This window comes from Echiichthys vipera, assembly GCF_963691815.1.
Source record: "Echiichthys vipera genome assembly, chromosome: 5".
Classification (NCBI taxonomy): Eukaryota; Metazoa; Chordata; class Actinopteri; order Perciformes; family Trachinidae; genus Echiichthys; species Echiichthys vipera.
The window spans coordinates 10,311,607-10,335,060 of NC_139830.1; the positions used below are offsets into that span (position 1 = coordinate 10,311,607).

The following is a 23,454-nucleotide window of genomic DNA, read 5'->3' on the forward strand; positions in this document are numbered from 1 at the left end:
ACTGTTAATAATTGCATACTCAGGCAATAATAAAACAAAGAAACAGTTGTGTGTGGTTTTCCTCGGAGTACACAGGGATTTATTTGGCCATGGTATAAGATTTGCCATATGTCGCTAACTGTCTCAATAAAATGGCCAATAAATAGTCTGCAGCAGGGGTGCCCAATTTGGGTCCTGGAGGGCCACTGTCCTGAATGTTTTAGGTTTGTCCCTGCTCTAAGACCCCTCAGTCTAATACTGTGCTCGTTATCAAGCAGCTGAAGCTTGTCACAGGTTTGATAATCGTTAGAGTAAAGTTTGTTAGAGCAGGGAGAAACCTTAAGCATACAGGACAGTGTCCCTCCATGACCCGAATAGGCCCCCCCTGGTCTGCAGCATTTGATGTCCTTGAAGGGTTGCATACCTGTTTCACAGTTGGACAGTCTTGGCCCCTGAAGGCATAAACACACAAACTGAGGCGGAGCAGCAATTTTGGAAATTGACTCAGGAGCACTGCCATGGTAATCTGGTTTTAGATAAATATTGCTACATGCCTCAAGGTATTAAATGAACCCATTGCCAGTGTTGAAATTGTCTCACTTTGTTGGCAAATCTGGCAACCTCCCATTGGCCCATAAAACACAACTTACGTCCTCACCCTAATTTCACAATAAAAGTCTCTCTTATGAGTCAGATCATATTAATTGATTTTGAAGGAAATTAAATGCTGCATCTCGCTTTCACGGTTATAAAATTGACTATTTCACTGCACCGGGTTAATAATAAACATATTGAAGAGAATTATTAACGGCTGAACCACAACCCCGCTTTTACGTTGACACATCGAAGGATTGTTTCCGGGTGAAGAGGACGGGAAAGAGGTAACGGCTGTCATCTGATTTTACCAAACATCGCTCTGTTTTCCCTTTATTGAGCGTATGTTTTTTCGTAACTATAACATCACAGCGACGAGGAACATTTTTTATATACCTTCGCACAAGTAAGGCGGCTCCTTATTGCTTTTAAACCCGCTTATTTTAACGTAGGAACTGCCTACGTCCCTAGCGTAGCCGTTAGCATTTTGGGCTAACCGGTTAGCATGTGGATGATGCGCACGCATTTGTAATCATTTGTTGTTTCAGATTGACGGTTATTTACAGTTTAACATCACGTTGTTGTCGTTGAGGCAGTCGGTAATATTTCACCTTCGTCTTAACGCTTTGGTATGATATTTTATCTTTGAACTTGCCATGTTATTTGATATGGAGGGCTAAACATGACTCATGACTTAAATAAATACATGTATACATTATCTTTGTACCGTAATTAACGTTATATAATGATAATATTTCTGTCGATCTATTAGTCGTGTTGGTTTTCCTTTCATTTGTCGCCCTGTAGGAACCTGTCTTAAAACATCATGGTGGTTGTTGTTTACAGGACAATAACTAATTTAATGTGATGAACAAGTGCAATAATAAGTATAGTACGTAGTTTACCACAGCTGTAAGGTGCTGGAAAAGCTTGAAAATGCAGCTTCAACTGCTTGATAAGTTCTTGAATTTGACTTTGGAAAATGTAAAACAGAAAGGAACGAACTACTGAACAAGAGATCAACTTTTTTTGTTGTTGTTGTTGTGTCTTTTTATTCTTAGATTGCCTGACCTGACCTGCTAAAACCTTGATTGCCATGGCAGCCAATGGAGCGAGCTGTGAACAGCCACAGAAACGTGCAGGAGCCAAACAGAATGGCAAGTCAATAGGTCGGTAAACCTAAAACTTTTAAAGTGTACACTAGTTCACTCATCCCTGGAGTGTCCCTGAAAAGTTGAGCCTGCGTCATCTCTGCTGACACAACGATAATGGACTGATCAAGTCATAAAAACTCTGCTTCATTTCATGTACTTTCAGTTTTCCCAGGCACAAAGGACTTACAGTTAAATAAGAAACAGTCTTCTTTATGTCACATGTATCATGTATCTAGCATTGCCAGGTTCAACATGGATGCAATAATTGATGTAGGAACAAGTACTACAGTATACAAGGGTGATTGCAACTCTGTTTGTTCTCCAGACGCTTCAGTAAGAGAGAGGCGACAGAAAGATAAGGAAGATCGTCTCTCGCTGGTGGTATGGAGGAGACCTGTCACCACACTACATTATTTCCTCCTGGAGACCCTTATCAAGCTAAAGGAGTGGACGTTTAAGTAAGCAGTGAAACAGGTTTTTCTAGTATGTCCTTGTTGACGCAGTGTTTTCGCTTGCTCATGCTTGTGTCCCTTTGTCGTTATAGTTTTGCTCACCAATTGGTGAAGCAGACAACCCTCTGACCTAAACGGTTATTTCGAAAAAGCAAAATATTAACTTTGTTTTACAGTTGAAACTTTTTATTTTCTTTTTTTTTTGACATGTTGTTTTCTTGCCTTCCTGTTCAGGCTTTGGCAACGACGAGGCACAGTCTTCTTATTTCTGGTGTTATGTTCTCTGTTCTCCATCGCCTACTCCACCGAGGGAGCACACCAACAAGTAAGGCTTGACTGATTAGTTTAGTTTAGTCATGTTAATAATCAACACCATTGCTGCATCACCAGCCTGTTTAAAGGTCAATGATAAGTCACTCTTTATCGGCCTAAAACATTCCTAGAAGAATGCTTATGTTGAGAGATAATGAGGTGTGCGCTGTCTTCAAGTAACTCTTGAATATGTAGTCAGTTGGCTGAAAGTTGTGTTCACAAATTCCTCTGTGCAGTGGTCCATTACAGTTCAGTTAAAGCATCACCAATCTTCACTATAGAATATACATCTTCCTAGAACCAAATTTACACAAATTTAAATATATTCATTTTTGTATATTTGGTGTATATTTGTATACCACTGCACAGAGGAATATATATATATATTTCCCTCTAAAGTCGTCTGATATTCATTAAAAATGAAAAGTTGTTCTCTTGGCCACAATCATGCCATGACAACAACAGAGAACTCTTGAGTAAAACATTAAATGTTAGTGCATTGTAACAGACAACAGAAGCATAAACTGTAATTAAAGGATATCAAGAATTGCCTTTTAAAAAACAGACATAATTGACAGAGCATTTCACGTGTCCTCCACCTTCTTAACTGGTTTCTTTGACTTTCTTCCCTGTAGTATGTTCAGTACCTGGAGAAGAGGTTCCTATGGTGTGCCTACTGGGTAGGTCTTGGGATCCTTTCCTCAGTAGGCCTTGGGACTGGTCTGCACACTTTTCTCCTCTATCTGGTAAGATAACACTTTTTACACACCAGTTCTTGACCTGGGTTAATACAGAATACAGAGACATTTGCAAACACCACACAAGAAAGAAAGAAAGTCCTGCAACGATCCCAGTCGGTTACATGACAAAACATTCAAATAGCAGAAAGTCACCTCACTATAAGGGCTGTGAATAAATATTCAGTTTAACATGAGCAGTATCATACAACTAACATTTAATGAATTTGATGCCACCTACTACAATGGATTTAAATAAAGTAAAATATAAATCAGGTGGAGCATATGTTGGTGGCATTTAAAACAGTTTTCCACCTGCATGCACACGATAAATACATTTCCACTTAAAGCACATTCATATCTAATCATCCACATGTTGTTAAGATGGTACTCATTTCTACATTTTCATATTTCTGGGAAAACTGACTCAGCTGGCCCACATGCAGCCCATATCCCAGCATGATAATGGCTGTTCAACATGAGTCAGGAAGTCCTTTGTGCATATACAATATGAATTTAATTACATTACATCTTATTTACCACACATTATTTTCTTTTAGATATACCTGCATAAATGACTTAAATCTCTTTGTTGTATTTCTTTAAAGCCCATGTGCGTCTATCCCTGTAGTTGCCAGAGGGTGGCGTCGCACTCCACATTCATTGTCTTCTGCTTCTTTAAACTCGTTCCATTTTGTCACCCGTCAGTCCAAGGCTAACCAATAGTTAAATGTAATGTTTCCCTGACATGCAGTCACAGAATGACTGTGTGACTGAGTCACCAAAATGTGTGTCATTTGTCTTGGTTGTGGTAAAAAGGAGAACTTAACAAAATCAAACCATAGTGCAACATAGTCCGCGTTAGGCTGATGATGTGGCTTCTGTTCTGTAGATCTTGCGCAGCTGTGGGCCAGCTGAGTCAGGAGTTTCCATCGTCATGAAATAATGGGAAAAGATGTCACTGTGACCTTCATGTTTTTCAGAGATAACATGCACTCCTTCCATTAAGGCTTTACATCTCACCATTTTGGTGTTTGAGTAGTTCCACTGTCTTCTACTGTGTCGTAGTCTTCAGTTTCTTTATATAGTGTCCAATAATAATTGCAGTTGTAGTGGTGGCTCGTACGGTGTATTTTGTGTGTGTGTGTGTATATTAATACTGAGACGGTGTGACTTCATCCTCTCCCCTCTCTTCGAGTGGGAGGTTTCTTTCAATGAGTACGCACCGTCATCTCCCCCATATGAACAACCTGGCATCTGGCATCAGTTTTTCTCTTTTTTCTCTTTTTTCTTTTTCACAATGACCAGCTTTTACTTTTGCAGTGCAGACTATTTTAAAAGCCTTTTTAAATCACATCTGATATCATTTGATAAAGGTCCATGTGCTACTCAAATTGATGTTGCACACAAAAAAAGTATTTTATGTGAACACTTAGGTAAACACATGCTTTTGAAATTTAGGAAAATCATATTATGTCTTATTTTTTGCCATTGGTGGTGGGAGGGTTTTTGTGGCCCAAGTAGCTAGAATGTGGTGCTTTAAATAACCATTTACATCTTTAATTGACCGAATATACTATTAGTTTCAGCAGCATGTTGTTGTACCTGTGGGCCAATGCTTTTGGAAAGGTTGAGGACTCAACATCAACTTGAGTCAAACCTGTTGAAAAAGAGTTTAAGCTCACTTGTCTTTTCTGAGTTCCTCTCTGCCCAAAGCTCAAAATCTCTCTCACACCAAACCAGGCAGCTTTTATCTTATTTCCATTTAGATTATATAGCATTTTGTCTAACTTCCATTTTAGATACACTTTTAAAACCCTCACCATCCTTTGTCATAAAGGCATGTTTCTTATTGAGGAAATCCATCAGATTGCTGTTAATCCAGGCTCTGGAAATGGCATACCTCTCTGATGACAATGGTGTTGATACATGGCGTGACAGTCTGTCAAGCTGCCTGTGTTCCCATTATGTGACCGGGCATATCCCCATCAATTGCATCCATAAACTTTTTTTGACCATCTCACATTTTTCACAGGGATAAAAGTTTTCACATTGCTGGCCGCATGATATAAGCCCTCCACTCATACTGAGTCTATTTCCTGTAATTTAGTTCATGTTCACAGAGCAACCGCTCCTATCACCGCTGCCTACTCTGTGTAGATGTCAGTCATAGACAGGAAACCCCCGTGTTAATTTTGAAGGAAAAACCACATGTCCCACCTGCAGAGTTGCACTGTGGATTTACCTCAAGCCTGAAGCATTAATACACAGCCCCACAGAGAGGATGAGATCATGATGCACATAGGAAAGGGGATTCACTCAACAGTATGATCTTATGATTCATCGGGATGTTTTAGAGGTCATTGGCAAGGCAAGGCATCTTTATTTATATAGCACATTTCTTACCTAGGCAACTCAATGTGCTTTACATAAAGACAAAACATTTTTTTAAAAATGGCATAAAAACAGTTAAAAGCAGGGGAAAAGACTAATAAAGTAATATAAAAGAGGATATAGTTTAAAGTTATTAAAAAGAGCTCAGCTATAAGTACATGAAAAGAGAACTGTTTTTTAACCTGGATTTAAAAGTAGTGAAACTCTCAGTTGGGGCTGATTTCAGATCTGCTGGTAGTTTGTTCCAGTTGTGTGCAGCATCACAGCTAATTGTGCCTCACCGTGTCTAGTTTAAACTCAGTGCGCCATTATCTGACCTGAGTCTGTAGATCTCAGAGCTCTGCTGGGTTTATACTCTACTAACATGTCATTCAGTGATTTGTAAACCAGTAGCAGAAGTTTAAACTCTATTCTGTAGCTGACTGGGAGCCAGTGTAAGGTCTTAAGAACTGGGGTGATGTGATCTGATCTCTTTGTTCTGGTTCGAACTCGAGCTGCAGCTGTTAAGATACTTTTTTGCGGGGGAGTCCAGTTAGAAAACCGTTACAGCAGTTGAGTCTATTGGAGATGAAAGCGTGAATCAGCAATGAATCAAAGTGTTGGATTCTGGTCAAAATAAATATTGTGGTTGAAATAAGAAAAATAAATACTCGTCGTACATTGTTGCTTTTACATGTCAATTTTATGAGGTCATTATTTATTTAAAGCTTCTTTCAGCTTTTCCTCTTGTAATGATGGGATGCCAAGAGCAGGAATCCTAATTTTGGTAACTGCATGCCATTATCGGGTCAAAATGAAATTCAACTACCTACTTTTTTGGTGACATGCAGGAACCACACCCCAACTACTTTCCTCTCGTGCCATCCAGTGGTTGTCAATGCTGTTAAGGGGATAATCTGTTTAATGACCCTTCCTGTTACCTTCCCATTAAATTTACATGTTTAGACCCATTACTGTAAAGCACTTAGTAGTGATATGGGTTGTAATGAACTGCCGCTTAAGTGGATGTGTAGCAGTGCTTTTGCCAAGTAGTCTTCTTCTTAAATCAACATGATTTGTATTTTATTCATTTGATGGGTACTTGTTGAATGGTTACTGGCAAAGAAGTGGTTTATATGCAAAGATTTGTGCTTTGGTGAACAAAGTCCACCGCAGGGCAAATGCATCGCCTCTCGACGCATCAGAATTTGGTGTCAGAGTTTGACTCACCGCTTAGTCTTTTGTGGTAAACACTGACTTGTCGTGTCATGAAGAAATGCCGTTAAGTGAAGTCCTGTTTGGTTTAAAACAGACTGTGTTGTGTAAACTAAAGAAGCCTCCTGTGTGCTCATACTCTGCGGAGTGGAGGGGTACTATGGGGGAGCAGTTGCATTCAACACAAACTAATTGCGTGCTGTCCATCTACTGTCAGTGTTGCCTGTATCACCTTAAGGAGGCATAATGAAGTCGCTGTGTTTTAGTTACAGGTGGGCCAACTGTTATCGAGGCCAGGTGGCTGAGCCTAACCAGACGTCTTTACAATGATGAACGTTGATAGATGCTTACCTGTCAGAGAGACTGTGACTCAGCTACCGTTGGTGTGTGTCTGTACCTGTGAGCAGGTGAATCTGTTGGCACACAAGCTGCATTTAATCATGCAACGGCAGATTCAATTTCACACAAATAGGACTGTGCAATGTTACCATACCTCAAGGTTCAACAGTCACTTAATACCTATATCCACTCAGTTGCCAGTTTATTAAGTCAGGGTGTAAAGCACAAGTGTCATTAGATTACATTATATCTATTCTCTTCGTACGATATTTGCTGACGTAACAAAGTCTGCCATGATACGATACTGCAATCAAAAGGATAATGTGCCCATTTAACATAATCAGTTACTTTATATCAACTAACAAAAGCAACTTACAAATGATTTGACAGTTTTATTACCAAGCTCTTCCAGACTTTTAAATAAAAGCAAACAATTATTTTTAATAATATAATAACTAGAGACCATCTTGTGATGGGATCACACCAGCCATAACGCCAAATCAAGCCAGGGGTTAAAAGTGGTGGGAAAACGTTTTAACCCTCTACTTCCTTTGCCCTTGTTTGGATCACACCAATTTTTGAACTTATTTTGGTCTCAACTACAAACCTGTATGTTGTACGGCTGCAACGTTATGACTGTGACAGAATCTGAAAAACTGACCTTTAAACATCTCAAAACCACTTCTGTGGTGGTTTCACTTTAGTAGGACTACGTTTTGCCATGATGATGAGACACACACACACACACACACACACACACACACACACACACACACACACACACACACACACACACAGACAGACTCACAAGGTGAAAACTGTGAAATCACAAGCGTCACTGTTGCGGCTGTGAGATAAAAAGTGGCAAATTCAACATAAAGTTGCATTTTAAAGATGTTATGTATCAATATTTTCACTATTGCATTGAAGATACCGGATCATTAATCATTTAATTGATATACTGATCAAGATCAATGTATCGTTACAGCGCTATTATTAAGTACACTTGGCTAAAAGTAACCCAGTCTAATGCAACAGCCCTGCAATAAATGCTCAGTGTACCAAACTGGCAACTGAGTGTAAGTAGAAGATGACATGGGATAATAGTAATATTTAGACCTTTATCTATTTAAAAAAGCCTTCTGCTGTTGAGAATATTAGACTTATAATCACAATTGTTATCTGAAATATCCTTTCACCCCAAACCATTGCTGAGTGTTTATTGTGTATCCCTTTGCTCAGCTTCCCCAAGCTACAGAATTTGCCACATTTACAAGGGGGGAACAAAATGTTTGCATGTGCCAGTATATGTCCAAGTGGTTTCCAGTCCATTAAAGCCTGTTCATCTGTCTCACCTCTCTCAGGGTCCTCACATAGCATCAGTAACCCTGGCAGCATACGAATGCAGCTCCATAGACTTCCCAGAGCCTCCATACCCAGACCAGATTGTCTGTCCCCAAGTTGGAGGGGTGGAGGGAAGCATCTCCCTCTTCTCTATCATGTCAAAGGTCCGCCTGGAGGCCTGCATGTGGGTGAGTCGTAGTTTGAATAAAGAGACAATACAGCGATCCACACTAAAAAATGGCAAGAATGTTTGGCAGTTCAGTGGTGGGTGTCATTTTGACAGCTGGAAGCTTCATTCACCGTCATTTCAACATGCCTATACCGGGACAAAAACATTATACTTATATACTTACAGAACTTAAAAAGCTTGTCTATGTTCTCTTACACTCAGCTGGAGCATGAGTCACTTCACGCAAAGCAGTCACGTGTACAACTTCATCGTGGCATGCATAGTTTCCTGTGGGTGAATGTGAGAAATAGATGAGCAGATGCTGACACTGACTATTTCAAATTGTGCTGGTTTAGGGGGCAGGCACTGCCATTGGAGAGCTGCCTCCGTATTTCATGGCCAGAGCAGCTCGTCAGTCAGGAGCTGATCCAGAGGATGAAGACTACGAGGAGTTTGAGGAGATGCTGGAGCAGGCCGAGGGTGCTCAGGTCAGAGTTACACACACACATACATCCGTTATGAGAGCTCATACATAGTCAAATGAATACAAAGAATTTAAGCAGCATTACCCACCATTTGATTTGAGGTGGCAAAAGGTGACACCTTTACGTATAGTATAATTTTTTAAATTTCATTGAGTTTAAGAATCTCCAAAGAACACACAAGAAAACTGTGAGTAGGTTACATTTTCTCTACCCCCAAAATTTTCATATTTAGAGCAATAACCTCAACCTCCTACTGTTCCATTGAAAACACACTGCACCGACACTAAATATTGAATTATCTATCCCTCTGTTTGGGTCCATATTAACACAGTTACATTTACCAACCCACCCGATATGGTATGAATATATCTGATTCGGCCTCATCTTTATAATGCACAACTGACGGTGGAGCGACTGTCCAGTGATTGGTCTTGAAGTGCCATGTGACTTCAGTGAAGCCCCTCCCTCCTTACACTTCCAGTAAATCTTTCTGTTCGTGGGTGAGTCACCCTGAGCACAGCTCCCCCTTTAATCATCCCTCGGGCTTCGCTCTCTCTCCCTTCCTCCCTCCTTTCTTTTCACCGGCCTTTAATTTGAATGACAGACAGTTCAGTCAGGAACTAAGCTCACATGACTGGACGGCTGAGATCAGATGCTGAGTCAGCAGCATCAACAGAAATCAGAGAAATTGTGTACATTGTCTCCATGACCTATTCTCACTTGGCTGTTTCTCAGACGAATAGGCTAAAGAGGCCGACCTCCCCTCACATGTCTTTCATCAGGAGAATGTATTCAGGACGTATCCACATGTGCATTTGTCACAGGTTTTCTAAGCAACAGTCTTTGACGAGTCAGGGTACTTTTGTTAGGACTTGAGGAACACATGATTTGTGGGAATGAAGGTCACACAAAATATCTTAAAATAAAAAAGTCACTTAGAGGCATGTGTTATTGATTTTCTCAACAACAAAGGTAATTGCTATAATCAGTAATTTTATTGATTTTTTTAAAAAAAGGAAGAAAGGTGTGAATACCAGTGGAATTTCAGAAGACAAAGGGAATAAATGTACATAAAAATGTTGATTTGAGTTGCATTTTTAAAATAATTATCAATGAATCACAATAATGTTTCTTAAACTGCATAAAATAAAATGACTAAAAAGACTGGGGCTCACTGGTAAGGAATGAGGAGTCTCACATTACCAGATCATAATCTAGCACACGCTTGTTTGTATTTCTTTAAACTAATCACAATAGTCTTGGGCGTCACTAAGTCCGATAGTGTAGATAGTTTACTGTATATCCGGTTAGCCAGATTAAGGGATCGGATACAATGAAACCAACAGGAACAAAAAAAAACAACAAAATACAACTGTTTACTTGGAAACCTCAATGCTGCATCTTTGTGTTTTTGGAGATATTTCAACGAGGAAAACAAAATTCTGAAAGAAAACATACAAAAATATATTTCCAACAAACAAACATACAAATATTTACTACAGAACAAATTATGGTAAAAATGAGATCGGATTTGAAGAATAAAACTAATATGAATTTTGTTTGTGTAGCCTAAACTGAAATAAAACTGCATCCGAAACTGACATTGATGAGGTGGCAGTTTTTGAAACTCCCTCCTGCATCAGCTGAGATCTTCGCCATGTAACCACAGACATTTTTGCACCACACAGTTTTCAGCTGTAATGCCACCAAAGTCACCAAACTAAAAAAAAAAAGACTCACAGTGCTCAGAAATAGCAGGTACATTACCACAGTACTCCCATTTCTTGTAATAACATGTCAGACAACACTTTTGTTTGGTTGAAAACCCACAGATCTGGGCAAAGAATAAAACAGGGATATGTTTTTAGAAACTTCAGGTTTTTTTTTTTTTAATTGTGTTGCGGTGTGGTAGAACAGGTTTTTATATTTCGGTCATGGAAATAAATGAATGATTTTAACTAAAAATCTGATTGCAGTAATGTGTGTTTAAATTGTTTTGTTTTTTGTATAAATCTGTTCGCAGGATGTCGTCACAAGAGCAAAACTGGGAGTTCAGCACATGGTGCAGAAAGTGGGATTTTTTGGGATCTTGGCTTGTGCCTCTGTAAGTTGAAATTGATTGGAGGTTGTTGATAATGTCCCTGCATTTCTTTTCCACATGCATGATCAAAGTTCAATGTGGGATTCTCTCTTTTTAACAAACATTTGTTACTGTTGAAGGAAATTAACCCTAATTTATAAGACTGTGAATCAGCAACATTGTCCGTGTGTGTGTGTTTTTTTCAGATCCCTAATCCTCTCTTCGACCTTGCTGGAATAACTTGCGGTCATTTCATGGTTCCCTTCTGGACGTTCTTTGGAGCAACTTTAATTGGGAAAGCGATCATCAAGATGCATATACAGGTCGGTAGCTCAACTAAAAGGTTTATCAGAGGTGGTTAGAAACAAGCAAGGGACTAGTTCACAAATCACACCATGTTTTTTTCCATTTTTAACACAAACCATACAGGCACAGACTCAGCTTTTGTTTCGTGTCATTACAATTCTCTGTCCACACTGTAATACTGCATGTCAAAAAATCCACTCAGAAGAAAAAAAAGGGTATGCACTGCTGACTGATTCACTATCCCCACAACCTCAAAACGTGTGGGAGAACTAAGATCAAACTTAGAGCTTAGATCATGACTTGGTGGCTGTGAGAAAGTCCTAATTGTGCATTTCTCGTTAACTCTTTCTGACGGCGCTCTGGTCCTTTGGGGCTTCCTTATTCTGGTCTTAGCTTTGTGATGCATCCAGACCATAACAACTGGCTCCAGATGAAAGGAGGGAAGTTTTGAAGACGTCTTTAACAAGAGTTTGGATTTTTTTTTAAAAATCAACCAGATCAAAAAAAAAAAAAACGTGTTAATTACGGAGTGTATTGTTGAGTCTGCCACACCAGTGACTAATATAAGCCTATACTAAGGGAGTCTGTCTGTGTCTGGGGATGAGTCGCTGAGTGTCTTCACAAATCTTAACCTATCCATCTCTTTGGTGGTACCAGCCAGTGATCTCACTCTGAGGCCTTTCAGACAAAGAAGCCTGTCGGACAGCGGGGGGTTATGGAGGATGTTGAGTGGATGTGAGAAGCTAGACATTAGAGAAGGAAGCTGAGCAGACAGTAATCGGCTGCTGGGGGTTTCTTGGTATTGTGTGTGTGTGTATATATATATATATTTTTTTTTTTTCTTTCTTTTACCTTGAACCCCTTGGACATCACGTGTCATATCCTGTCTGATTTAGTCCAGGGGGCCATGTGTCATGCTGTTTAAAGCTGATCAGTTTCAGGACCGGAGAAAGAATATTGTGGTCACACACCCCCCACACACACACTTTGGTTATACAAACCACACAAAGCCCCTCGAAGCCCAGAATTTAACTTACTTCCAGGTTTGAGTTTTGTAATTAGTGGCTGTACACAGCGGCAGATGTGGCCTCAATCTCTCACAGCTGTGCCACTAAAGTAAAACTACTCTAAATAAATGTCCATCAATATATCTGTTTGTCATGTGTTTCTTATATTTGTTGTTTGCTCTTTCCCATTATTTTCTTCTGTTGTCCTGTAAAAACACTTGTGCAAAATATTGTTCATAGAGAAATATTCTGTGTGTTGTTTACCTTTGCATGTATGATCAGAGTTTTAAGTCTTATTAATCTCTCGCTTGCTTTCCTACAGAAACTTTTTGTTATCATTACCTTCAGCAAGCACATAGTGGAGCAAATGGTGTCACTCATTGGGTAAGTGTCTTTGTCTGTGTGTGTGTGGTTGTGAGAGAGAGAGAGAGAGAGACCGCATTAATCAGGTACTTAGTGGAGTCATTGTCTTTCCACTGGTTTTGTGGTTGCCGATGCATTTGTAAACATTTTCAGATGCATTTTGAGCGCTGATTGGAGATCCTGTAAGAATAAATGCTTTCACTGCGGGGGTGTACGTGCATACTTTTTGCATTTTTCCACACAAAGGTTTCCCCCTCCACCACGTGTGATCCATCTCTGCAGCATTGGTGGTCAGGCATGTGAGGTCCCATTCGAACATGTTGATCGGACTCACAAGTTCAGCTTTCACTCAGGGATTTGCCTCAGCGAGGCGGGAACACAATTAGACAAGGAAAAACATATCTTTGACTGTTTAAGTCAAGTTTAGCCAGTTTTAATAATTTGATTAAAAAGTGATATCCTAATTGTTAATTTTTGGATGATTTGGTGGAATCGCTTAATTTGTATTTAGCGATTGTCTGATAAATATTCACTTACTTGTTTGTCCAGGTAGTAACCTGAAATCTGTTTCTTTTTGACCAAAAAAATAAAATTCAAGGTTCTTTCCCGTGAAATTCAGATGGCCCTCGGTGACTCGCTATGATGAGTGCTCCAGTGCTGATACAGGATGTTTTTTGGCACTTGGTGTGTGTGTATTTGTGTGTGCTTGCATGTAAAGTTGAAGAGATAACAAGAATGAGTCAGTCAGAACTAGTTAGATTTATTTGATATCAGCAATTACCCACTTCCCTTTTTGCTGTTTGTTTGGTAAATTGTGTCTCTTTTTTGCTTAGTCAAGTCTAGACAACATTTTTATGTCCTAACCTGGGACAGAATTGAATTATGCAGTAGGGAGGCTGTTTGTGAGTGTTTACAGCCTGCAGTGTATTTGTCTTTTCTTGGTAATGATATTTTTTTGCATCATGAGGACATTCTTTACAACTGTACCTCTGATGACCAAAAGGTAAAACTATAACAATGCCTCTATGAGACATGAATGATAGAAATGGTCTCCATTATGATTGGACCCCTGGTGAGCTAATCCACACTGCCAAATAAGGACATGAGCACACCCTGATTGGATATCTTTCCACAGAGAAGGCAGCGATGGTGGTAAAGGTGATGACATCATGTCGACTCACTTCCTGACTGAAAGGGGTTGACACTGGCTCCTATAGAGAGCTGAGGAGTATAAAAGGAGGGCTGAAGAGTTGCTGCTTCAGTCCTCTCTGGTGCCTGCTCCAGCTCACAGTACTAAGCAGAGGAGGTGGAAGCTCCAGCATGGGCCCCACATGTAGGATGGGGCCTTCAGCAGCTGTTCCAGGGATGCTGGTGGACTGGTGGATCAGTCAGGACCTTAGTGTTGAGGGAAACAAGACTTCAGGAGCTGCTCTTTGAGGCGCTCATAGTGAAAGTGTTCAGGCTTTATATCTTCAGTTTTGGGCTCCATGTCACAGCCCAAGGGTGCTTAAAGGGTAAGTTAATTAATGTCCTTCCTCCCTGTCTCTTGTGTCTCTTCTTCTCCCATTCTGTGTGGATGTATTCGGGGCTGCGACTTCAGGTCTGTGCCCAAAGTGGGACCATCACTGCAGAAGCCCTTCAGTCAGTACCTGGAAGCACAGAGGAACAAGCTGCACCATGCTGGAGGAAGTGCACCAGCGGTAAGAGCAATGCATTATTTTACCATGCACCCTTTTTTAACCTTTTATTTTTTTCATTAAAATGTGAACTTTATTGAAAGGATTTTTTTTTTTAATGAGTATAGAAGCTTTCCGTTGAGTTGGATTTGTTTTAGTGTAGCCCAACCAATGTTTAGACCAATATTGATATTTGGGAATAAAAAAAGTCAGATGAAATTATTGCCCTACAAAGCCTAAGTGCAGTAACTAACAACAAATATTGGGATATTGGAAATATTTGGCACACTGATGATGGATTATGGTTTTACTAGTTTGCTATTTTATTATCATCCAAATAAAGCCTAACATTCAGGCACATAATTGTGCAGAAATCATGTTATTAGTGATTTCGTAGTTAATGCACTTATTTGTTTTTCACATTATCGCATGGCATTTGTTTTTATAAAGATCGTTACATTTGGTTTTGTTACTGGGATTAAGACTAAAATGTACTGATCATGTGATTTAACTGTTTAAACAAATAATTATCAGTGCTCCCTGGTGGATAAAGTATGTAACTAAGAAACTTTATTTTTAAATTGCCGCAAACATTCTGCAATTTCTCACTTATCGGCCAAAACATGGGATGATATTACTATATTTGCAATAAGCTGATATCAGCTGATTTTACAGTCTAGTTTTTTCTTTATATTTGAATACTATTTTCTTCATGTGCTACCATCATTGTGCAAGATGCCAACAATAGATTATCATACGTGGATTATGTTATGTCATGAACTGTAATATAACCGTAAGCTTTTACGATGATAATTAACAGCATATGCACTCCCGATTTTGTTTTTTTTTCCAGGATGAGAACTGGCTGTCGTGGGTGTTTGAGAAGGTGGTGCTGGTTATGGTCTGCTACTTCGTCACCTCCATCGTCAACTCCATGGCTCAGAGCTACGCCAAGCGTCTGCAGCAGCAGAGGCACTCTGAGGAGAAAACCAAGTGATGAGGAGACAGAGCGGTACAGACATCCAAGTGACTGTGTTCCTGCTGCCGCTGAGGGCCGACCGCTCAGCCGCAGCCGCTCACAACTTAACAAACCTCACCTCCCCCATCCATTCTCAGAGGCTGATCACTCAAAAAAACCAGGCACTATTTGTTGGTGTGTGTGCGCTTTTGAGGATGTATGTGCTGTTTACTGTTTGTCCCTCTTCAGGTTTTGTAGTTCTTCCTCTCATCTCACTCTGTAGGTGTGCGTAGTACGATTGGTTCTATTGCTGATCTTAACATGTTACTTTACTGTTAAATTAACCATTCTTTCATTGACCTCAGAAGGAAAGCAGCGGTTTGGTGGTGACTGCTGCGTACGTGCAGTGCCCATCAGATGCTATGCCTTATGCAAGACGGGAAAGTCCGACTTCCCTTGAATATAGTCCTTAACTTGATTTTTATTTAATTTTGTAACGTTTATGTATGGATGGATCTTGACTTGTTTGTACAGTGTGCTGCCAAGATAACTGCTATGGATGGTTTTTCTTTTCAGGGTTTAATTTTCCTCATGTTTCTGTCCTGTTAAACATTAAGACCAATTAGTCTTTCTTTTTTTTCCGTCTCTGGAATTGTCGGTTTAAAATGGTGAAAAAAAGAAAAAGCAATATCAACTTAAAATGGTGTGGTATTGATGGTTTGCACATTGTGTAAATATCTGAATATCTTTTTTGACAGTATGCACAGATGTGTTTCTATTCTAATGGTCTGTGTGGACATGAGTTAACTTGAACCAAAATTAAAAAAAAAAAGAAAAGGCGATATCATTTGTAAAGTGACATTGTACTCTCAGCTAACTAGTCCCATTTCTATTCTGTACATTTAGGTTGAACCTCGGCTCAGATCATGTATAAAACATGTAAATCATGGCACTGTTTCAAAGTCATTTTTTTAAAATGTTCATCCAGATAAGCTTTATTGTGATCTTGTGATGTTTGTTTTAAACCATCATGACAGAGCTAATGATGCTTTACTCTGAGAAATTGAACTTCTTTAAGGTAAGTGAGCCGTTCAGCATCCATCAGTTCTTAATAGTTCTTGTTGAAGTTCTTCATCTGTGCTGATTCAGACGTCACCTTCCTGGCTCCTAAATCCTGAAACGTTACTCGTCAAGACTCTGGTCGACTCCAGCTCGTGGATAACATCCCCTTTGATATTCTCAGTCCTGAACTCCTTGACACCACTTCCCCACCCCGTCAGCTAGCTTATCAGACTGGTGTTGGCTGTTAAATTGGCTCGGCAACAGCGGTCTGTAAGCTGGCTGAAGTTGTGGGCTTTCAGCATTTCATTTGTACCGGTTGGCTCGTGCCAAAACTGCACTTACGCTCGTCCATTTGTGGATTCAACGACCTGTCTGTAGTGACACTCTGATTTTATGTCCATCATCTCACTTCTGGAAATACTGCTATGAAAAATATATGACCAATAAAGTGATAAAGTATGTTAACTGATGCCCTTGTCACTTTTCTTTGTTCCTAATAATTGCTGAACACGCTGAATTGAACATACATTCACATTTTAAACTATAATGGCTCCAGTTGGTCTCATCACAACGCCCATTTAGTAGCTGTTTTGGAGTTTTCATTGAAATGTCCATTTTTCTGAGCTTTTTAAAGGCTTCGATTCGACATTGGCTTGAATGTTGAATCAGTTTGAAAGCAGTACTTGACAACTATATAATTTAAGAAACATTTCATTTTTATTTGAGACACTGAATGTGGACTAGTGCAACTTATGATGTCAATGTCAAGGAATGCGTTAAGCTTTCAGTAAAAGCCAAAGAATTTTCTTTAAAAAAAACATTTGTTTTATTTACATGTTCCATTTTTTTTAAATATAAAAGCATCAGAAAAGTCCCATATAATTGTATTATCTACATACAGTCCGAAGGCGAGGTGGTTCTCGGTAGCGTTTTCCATTTCTAGCTCAGTTGACTGTAGCTGGAGACGACCTGCTCAAGAGACGTAAAGCTGTCTAGAAAATCCTCCTCTGAGATCCCAAACTTAACATACTGATGGATGTAGGCCCTGTAAATGAGAACGAAAAATGACTAAAACACATTTAATCCAGAAACAAACAACTGTGCTGGAATACTGGTTTTCCAGGTGAACTTTATCAGCTTCAGGGCATTAAAAGGTTCTGATCCAGCTTTTCCTAAAAGTGATATTTAAGCATTTCTCTGAGTACCGGGGCTGACTCACCTGGAGGCGAACATATTCCAGGCTTTTCCCACCATGTTATCCAGAGGTCTGAGCAGAGCCTGACTGTTGCTGACCAGCGTAGCACATTTCTCATACTTGTTAAAAGGCACTGGGGATTTCCACAGGTTGAAAGCTTCTCCTGACGAGAGCCAGGAGGTGTACAGGGTCGGGTCCTCAAAGCCACCTGTGGACAGAACACAATGTTTCCTCTGGTCCCAGATGTGTCCGTCCAAAATATCATCTACGGCTGCAACCAACGATTAATCCGTCAATCATTTGTTCTTTTTAATTAATCAATAAGTTGTTTGAGGTATAAAACAGTGAAAAATGTCGATCAAAGCCCAAAATGATCTCCTTAAATGTCTTTGTTTTCATAGGAGTGAAAAAAACAGAAAATATTCACATTTGAGAAGCTGAAATCGGAGAAATGAGAAGATTTAATCGATAATTGGACATTAATTTAATAACTGACAACATCTTAAATATCTCCTCCGTGACTGAAATCAAAATGTTTTCCATTTTTTTATAGAATCAATACATTTCACCCAGTTCTCTGACCTGTCTCTGCGCTGTAAACGTCTTTCCCTCTCAGTATGAGCAGGTTTGCCAGAGAGGTGTTAAAGCTGGGTCCTGTGAGCGTCCTGCTCCGCTCAGAGCCTGAAGGTGGGCGCACCTGCCAGTCTATACCTGACACGGACCACACACCAAGGATGTCATTTATAACTGATTACACCAACGTTCAAGCCATACAATAGCTTACTAAAACTGAACTGAAGTGCCGAATTGCATTTGCCAGAACTTGCCTTCCTCCATCTTGGTGTTGGAGATGAGCATCTGTCGCAGGTGTTTGAGCAGGCTCGGCCAGCTGAACGTGCTGAAGGCCATGGAGGAGCTCGGCATCTGAGGGATGGTGCTCACGTTGAGCAGCTTGTACTCTGGGTGGCACGTGAGGGTGCTCACCAACTCACCTGAGTGACGTTAAAAGTATAATATCAACATTAGGGAGTAAATCAAGATTAAATGTATGAAGGTTTCACGTCATGATGATGGCAGTTTTACTCTTTTCCTGTTTTCTATAAGTTGGTGTGATTGAATCTGTAGATATAAAGATATTTTTAATGTAAACTTGAAATCTAAATGGTTTATAGACGCTGGTTGGTTTTTATTCACTTATTCAGTTGCATTTATGTAAACTTTTGCTCTTTCATTTTATCTTTACATTTAGATTTTACTTGTCCTTGGCCTGTCTGTCTTTTTTTTACTTTTTTAATTCATTTTATTATTATTATAACTTTTAAATCTATTTTTGTCTCCTTCTTTAAGATGAGATAAGATACACCTTTACTGATCCCTGGGAGGGAAATTTAGTCTTTGCAGCAGAACAGAAGAAATAAAAGAAGTAAATACAGATGAGTATGGAAGTAACAGACAAATAATTGCAAATAAGTTTACAAAAGGACTAAGCAAAATACAACAAGATTGAAAACAGAAATAGAAGGGAGAGTTTGAGAGCTTTGTCCCATATCTAGTTTTTGATTAAGTTAATTTACTCTTAATATAAATATTCTAAATCTATGTTGTGGCTTTTTCATCATTGTTATTATCTCGGGTGCATTTGTCTCTAATTGTTAAAATGTTTTTGTCTCCTTTTTTATTTTTCTTTATGGTCTACACCTCTTCTGTATGTGTGTGTGTTTGTGTGCGTGTGTGTGTGTGTGTGCGTGTGTGTGTGTGTGTGTGTGTCACACTCTCTCACCCAGAGGATTCCTGCTGTAGGCTCCGTGAGAGTCGGCAGTGAGCGCGGGCTGAAGGACGCTGCCCAGCTGGTGAGCGATCACCCGGTTGACATCACTGAAGGAGATCTGTTTGATGTTGAGCAGCTGACTGCAGATCCTGTGCACCGTGTCATTCTCGTGCACCAGAATGGCGTCTGACAGCTGGTAGAGATGAGCCAGCGTCAGCACAGAGTTGTAGTTCTGGACAATCACCTGAAAGGACAAAATCAACCATCTTAATATTTTAAAAAAAATCTATACTATAATAAAGACTAGCCAGTTCCTGAGAGTGCTGGACGGCCGTGTCCGTACCTCCCCAGTCCCGTATGGCCAGGTGAGGTGGTTCAGGATGAAGGACTTGGGGTAGATGTCTCGGAGACACTGAGTCACATAAGTACCAACCCCGGACCCCGTTCCCCCCGCCACACTCATCATGGCCATGAGCCCGGCCAGTCTGTCACAGCGCTCCACCTCACGCCTCACCAGCTCCTCCACCACGTCTCTGTGACGAGGCCCGTGGACACAGTACCTGGTGTGATAGAAGACGCACAATAGCAGCACATAAAGCACGTACTTTGATGCTTAATTCCAGAGCTAAAAACAATTTGCAATGCAAAAAAAACATTTGTAAGAAATGATTTAAGAGAGTTTTTACATGTTTTACTGTTAATGTGGGGGGTAAATGTCCTTACCCATTGGCCCAGTTGTTCCCAGAGCCCTGCTTCTGGCTGAAGTGTGAAGTCTCTCCATACCTCCACCTGCCAGATTTTGCTGCCCTGCTCATGCTCTGGTTGATCACTTTGGGCTCCATGTCAATCAGCACCGCCCTGGCTACATGGTCTGGTTATTAGGAGAAATGACAGTAAAACAGGTGTGCAACTGTATAGATAAATAAATAAAATAATTAATAAATGAATGCTTTATATTTATTTCTACATTTTTGTGCACCTTCATTTATTTCTTTATATATTTCTGTGTCCAAATGTTAATGAGGTAGGATGTACTATTTATTTATTCATGTATTTATTTATATATATATTTATTCGTGCATTTAATCATTTATTAATTTATTTATATATGCATTTGTGCATTTATTTATTTATTTGTGTGTTTAATTATATATTTATTCGTGCCTATATTTATTTATATATTTATTTGTGCATTAAATTATTTATTAATTTATTTATATATGCCTTTGTGCATTTATTTATTTGTGTGTTTAATTATATATTTATTCTTGCCTTTATTTATTTATGTATTTATTTATATATTTATTCGCGCATTCATTCATTTATTTGGAAATTCATTTGTGCATTTATATTTTCATTTATTTGTGTATTAAATGATATATTTATGTGCCTTTATTTATGTATTTATTTATATACTTATTCGTGCATTTATTTGTTTTTCTCATTTATTTATTTATTCATTAATTCATGTATTTATTTATACATTCATCCGTGCATTTATTTATATTAATTCATTTACTTATACATTTATTTGTGCATCTATTAATTTATTTATGTTGTTATTCATGCATTTGTGTATTTATTTACACATTTATTCATTCATGTTTTCCTGTATTTATTTAGACATTTATTGGTGCATTTATTCATGGAGACTTCAGTCACATGTAGGCATCCAGGAGCGCAGGTGTGGTACCTCCGTGTGTGTTCTGGTGGAAGAACCTCTCGCAGCTGGCCGCGCTGAACACTGTCCTCTGTCCCTCCTGAGCGTCGCTGCAGATGACGTCAAACAGCTCGTGACCCACCTGGTTACCGCACTGACCGAGCTGAACGGTAACTACGGACATGTTGTTTCATGGGTGTGGGGACTTTCCAGAAGGATCGACAGTTTTCCGGTAACAGTGTGAGGACATTACAGTCGTAAATCCACCGGTGAATTCACACTGTGTGTCAGCGTCTCGGTGTTTAAGTTTAATATCGGTGCTGCCTCTGTCCGGACCGTTGGTTCTGCCGCCATGAGAAGAGAGGGTGGGACTTCCGGCGCTAACTGTCAAAACTTTTCAAAATAAAACTCTTCATTAAACGTGATAGACACTATTTTGAGCTGCCCAGTTCTGTTCACTCGGCCTCAGTTCTCTATAGTATCGTTGTGGATGCCAAAATGTGTGCTTAAGTGACCTCTAGAAGCCAAAACATGTGCTAAAGTGCTCTCTACGAGCCAAAAGGCGTGTTAAAGTGCTCTCTACGGGCCAAAAGGCGCGTTTAAGTGCGCTCTAGGAGCCAAAACGTGTGCTAAAGTGCTCTCTTGGACACAAAATGTGTGCCAAAGTGCCCTCTAGGAGCCAAAACGTGTGCTAAAATGCTTTCTACGAGACAAAATGCGTGCTAAAGTGCCCTCTAGAAGCCAAAACACGCGCTTAAGTGTCCTCTACAAGACAAATTGCGTGCTATAGTGCCCTTGTGAAGCCAAAACATGTGCTAAAGTGCGCTCTACAAGCCAAAATGCGTGTCAAAATGCTCTCTAGGAGCCAAAACGTGTGTTAAAGTGCCCTCTTGAAGCAAAAACACGTGCTAAAGTGCCCTCTAGGATACAAAGCGTGTGCCAAAGTGCCCTCTAGCTGCCAAAATGTGTGCTAAAGTGCTTTCTACGAGACATATTGCGTGCTATAGTGCCCTTGCGAAGCCAAAACATGTGCTAAAGTGCTCTCTACGAGCCAAAAGGCGCGTTAAAGTGCTCTCTATGAGCCAAGACATGTGCCAAAGTGCCCTCTAGGAGCCAAAACGTGTGTCAAAGTGCCCTCTAGAAGCCTAAACATGTGCTACAGTGCTTTCTACGAGACAAAATGCGTGCCTAAGTGCCCTCTAAAGTGTCCTCTAGAAGCCAAAACTTGCACTTAAGTGCCCTCTAGGAGACAAAATGCGTGTTAAAGTGCCCTCCAGGAGCCAAAACACGTGGCGAGGATGCACTTTATGTGCCCTATTTTTTCCTTTTCGCCCCTGCCCTTCAAAAGGTCTGTGTACGCCACTGATGCCCAGTGTGGAAAATATAATAATCTAAGACTAATTTGGCAAAGAGATCTAAATTGTGACATTGAGGAAGATGCATGGGAAAGCATAATAACAGACAGAGGGAGCTCCATCAGGGATGTCCGAGGCAAATTCACACATTAGAAAATTATTATTATTATTATTATTATATAATGTATATGATGATATATTATAATATGCCAGTAAGGCTCCATAAAATGGGCTTAATACAGAATAATCTATGTTGTGTATGTGTAATGCACAGACAGGGACCTTCTTACACTCACTGTGGTAGGGCTCTTCTGTTTTTCCTTTCTGGAAAGAAGTTATAGGAAAACTTGGTGAATGGCCTGGAAAACCCCCACCAGGATCCCCCTAACTCTGCCTACTGGGAGACAGGTCAAGGTCACCCCCAGGCACATCAAAAGCAGAATTCAGTTTAGCACTGACAGCTTCATCACTGCAGCTAGAATCACTCTTCCCCACTGGAAGAGTCAGACTAAACCAGAGTTTACTGACCGGGTTAAGCCGACGATGGATAATGCTTCATATGAATTGATGATAGCAAGGTTGAATGATAAAAAAGTGAAATTCTACATTTTCTGAATCATATAAGAGCGGAATAGGTGCCTATAATGTGGGAGTGGAGGTCAACTTGTGTATTATCATATAATCTTTTGTGTACACAGTGTACGGTGTTGGGAGATGTGCTGCTCTGTTTGTGGGCTGGGATTTGTGTCTGTATGTATATGCACATGTTAACTTATTATGTGTATTTCTGTTTTAATATGTGGATTTGTTGGTGTTGGATGTCTTTTGTATGATGTCTGACATTAGAAATTGAATAAAAACTTAAATGACA

General features: G+C 39.8%; 2 protein-coding genes across 3 annotated transcripts; one reads left to right on the forward strand and one right to left on the reverse strand.

Annotated features, from left to right (window-relative positions):
* Nucleotides 1–847: 847 nt before the first annotated feature.
* Nucleotides 848–16,444, forward strand: LOC310946954 (vacuole membrane protein 1-like). 2 transcript variants are annotated; one of them, XM_083913555.1, is made up of 12 exons: nucleotides 848–979; nucleotides 1,635–1,742; nucleotides 2,053–2,185; nucleotides 2,414–2,504; nucleotides 3,127–3,237; nucleotides 8,520–8,687; nucleotides 9,025–9,156; nucleotides 11,177–11,257; nucleotides 11,440–11,556; nucleotides 12,869–12,930; nucleotides 14,510–14,609; nucleotides 15,439–16,444. In XM_083913555.1, exons 2-12 carry the CDS (start codon nucleotides 1,670–1,672, stop codon nucleotides 15,580–15,582), a joined length of 1,212 nt encoding a protein of 403 aa, XP_083769681.1. In that variant the 5' UTR covers nucleotides 848–979; nucleotides 1,635–1,669; the 3' UTR covers nucleotides 15,583–16,444. The 2 variants fall into 2 exon arrangements, with proteins under 2 accessions (XP_083769681.1, XP_083769682.1); XM_083913556.1 differs by having other exon boundaries at nucleotides 848–860.
* A 1,087-nt stretch (nucleotides 16,445–17,531) lies between these two features.
* On the reverse strand, nucleotides 17,532–21,481 carry tubd1 (tubulin, delta 1). Its single transcript, XM_083913747.1, has 8 exons — nucleotides 21,262–21,481; nucleotides 20,292–20,439; nucleotides 19,912–20,128; nucleotides 19,581–19,812; nucleotides 18,628–18,792; nucleotides 18,383–18,511; nucleotides 17,825–18,008; nucleotides 17,532–17,650 (listed from the first exon to the last, which is right to left on the reverse strand). The coding sequence occupies exons 1-8, from the start codon at nucleotides 21,410–21,412 to the stop codon at nucleotides 17,545–17,547; spliced, it is 1,332 nt and encodes a 443-aa protein (XP_083769873.1). The 5' UTR covers nucleotides 21,413–21,481; the 3' UTR covers nucleotides 17,532–17,544.
* Nucleotides 21,482–23,454: the final 1,973 nt, after the last annotated feature.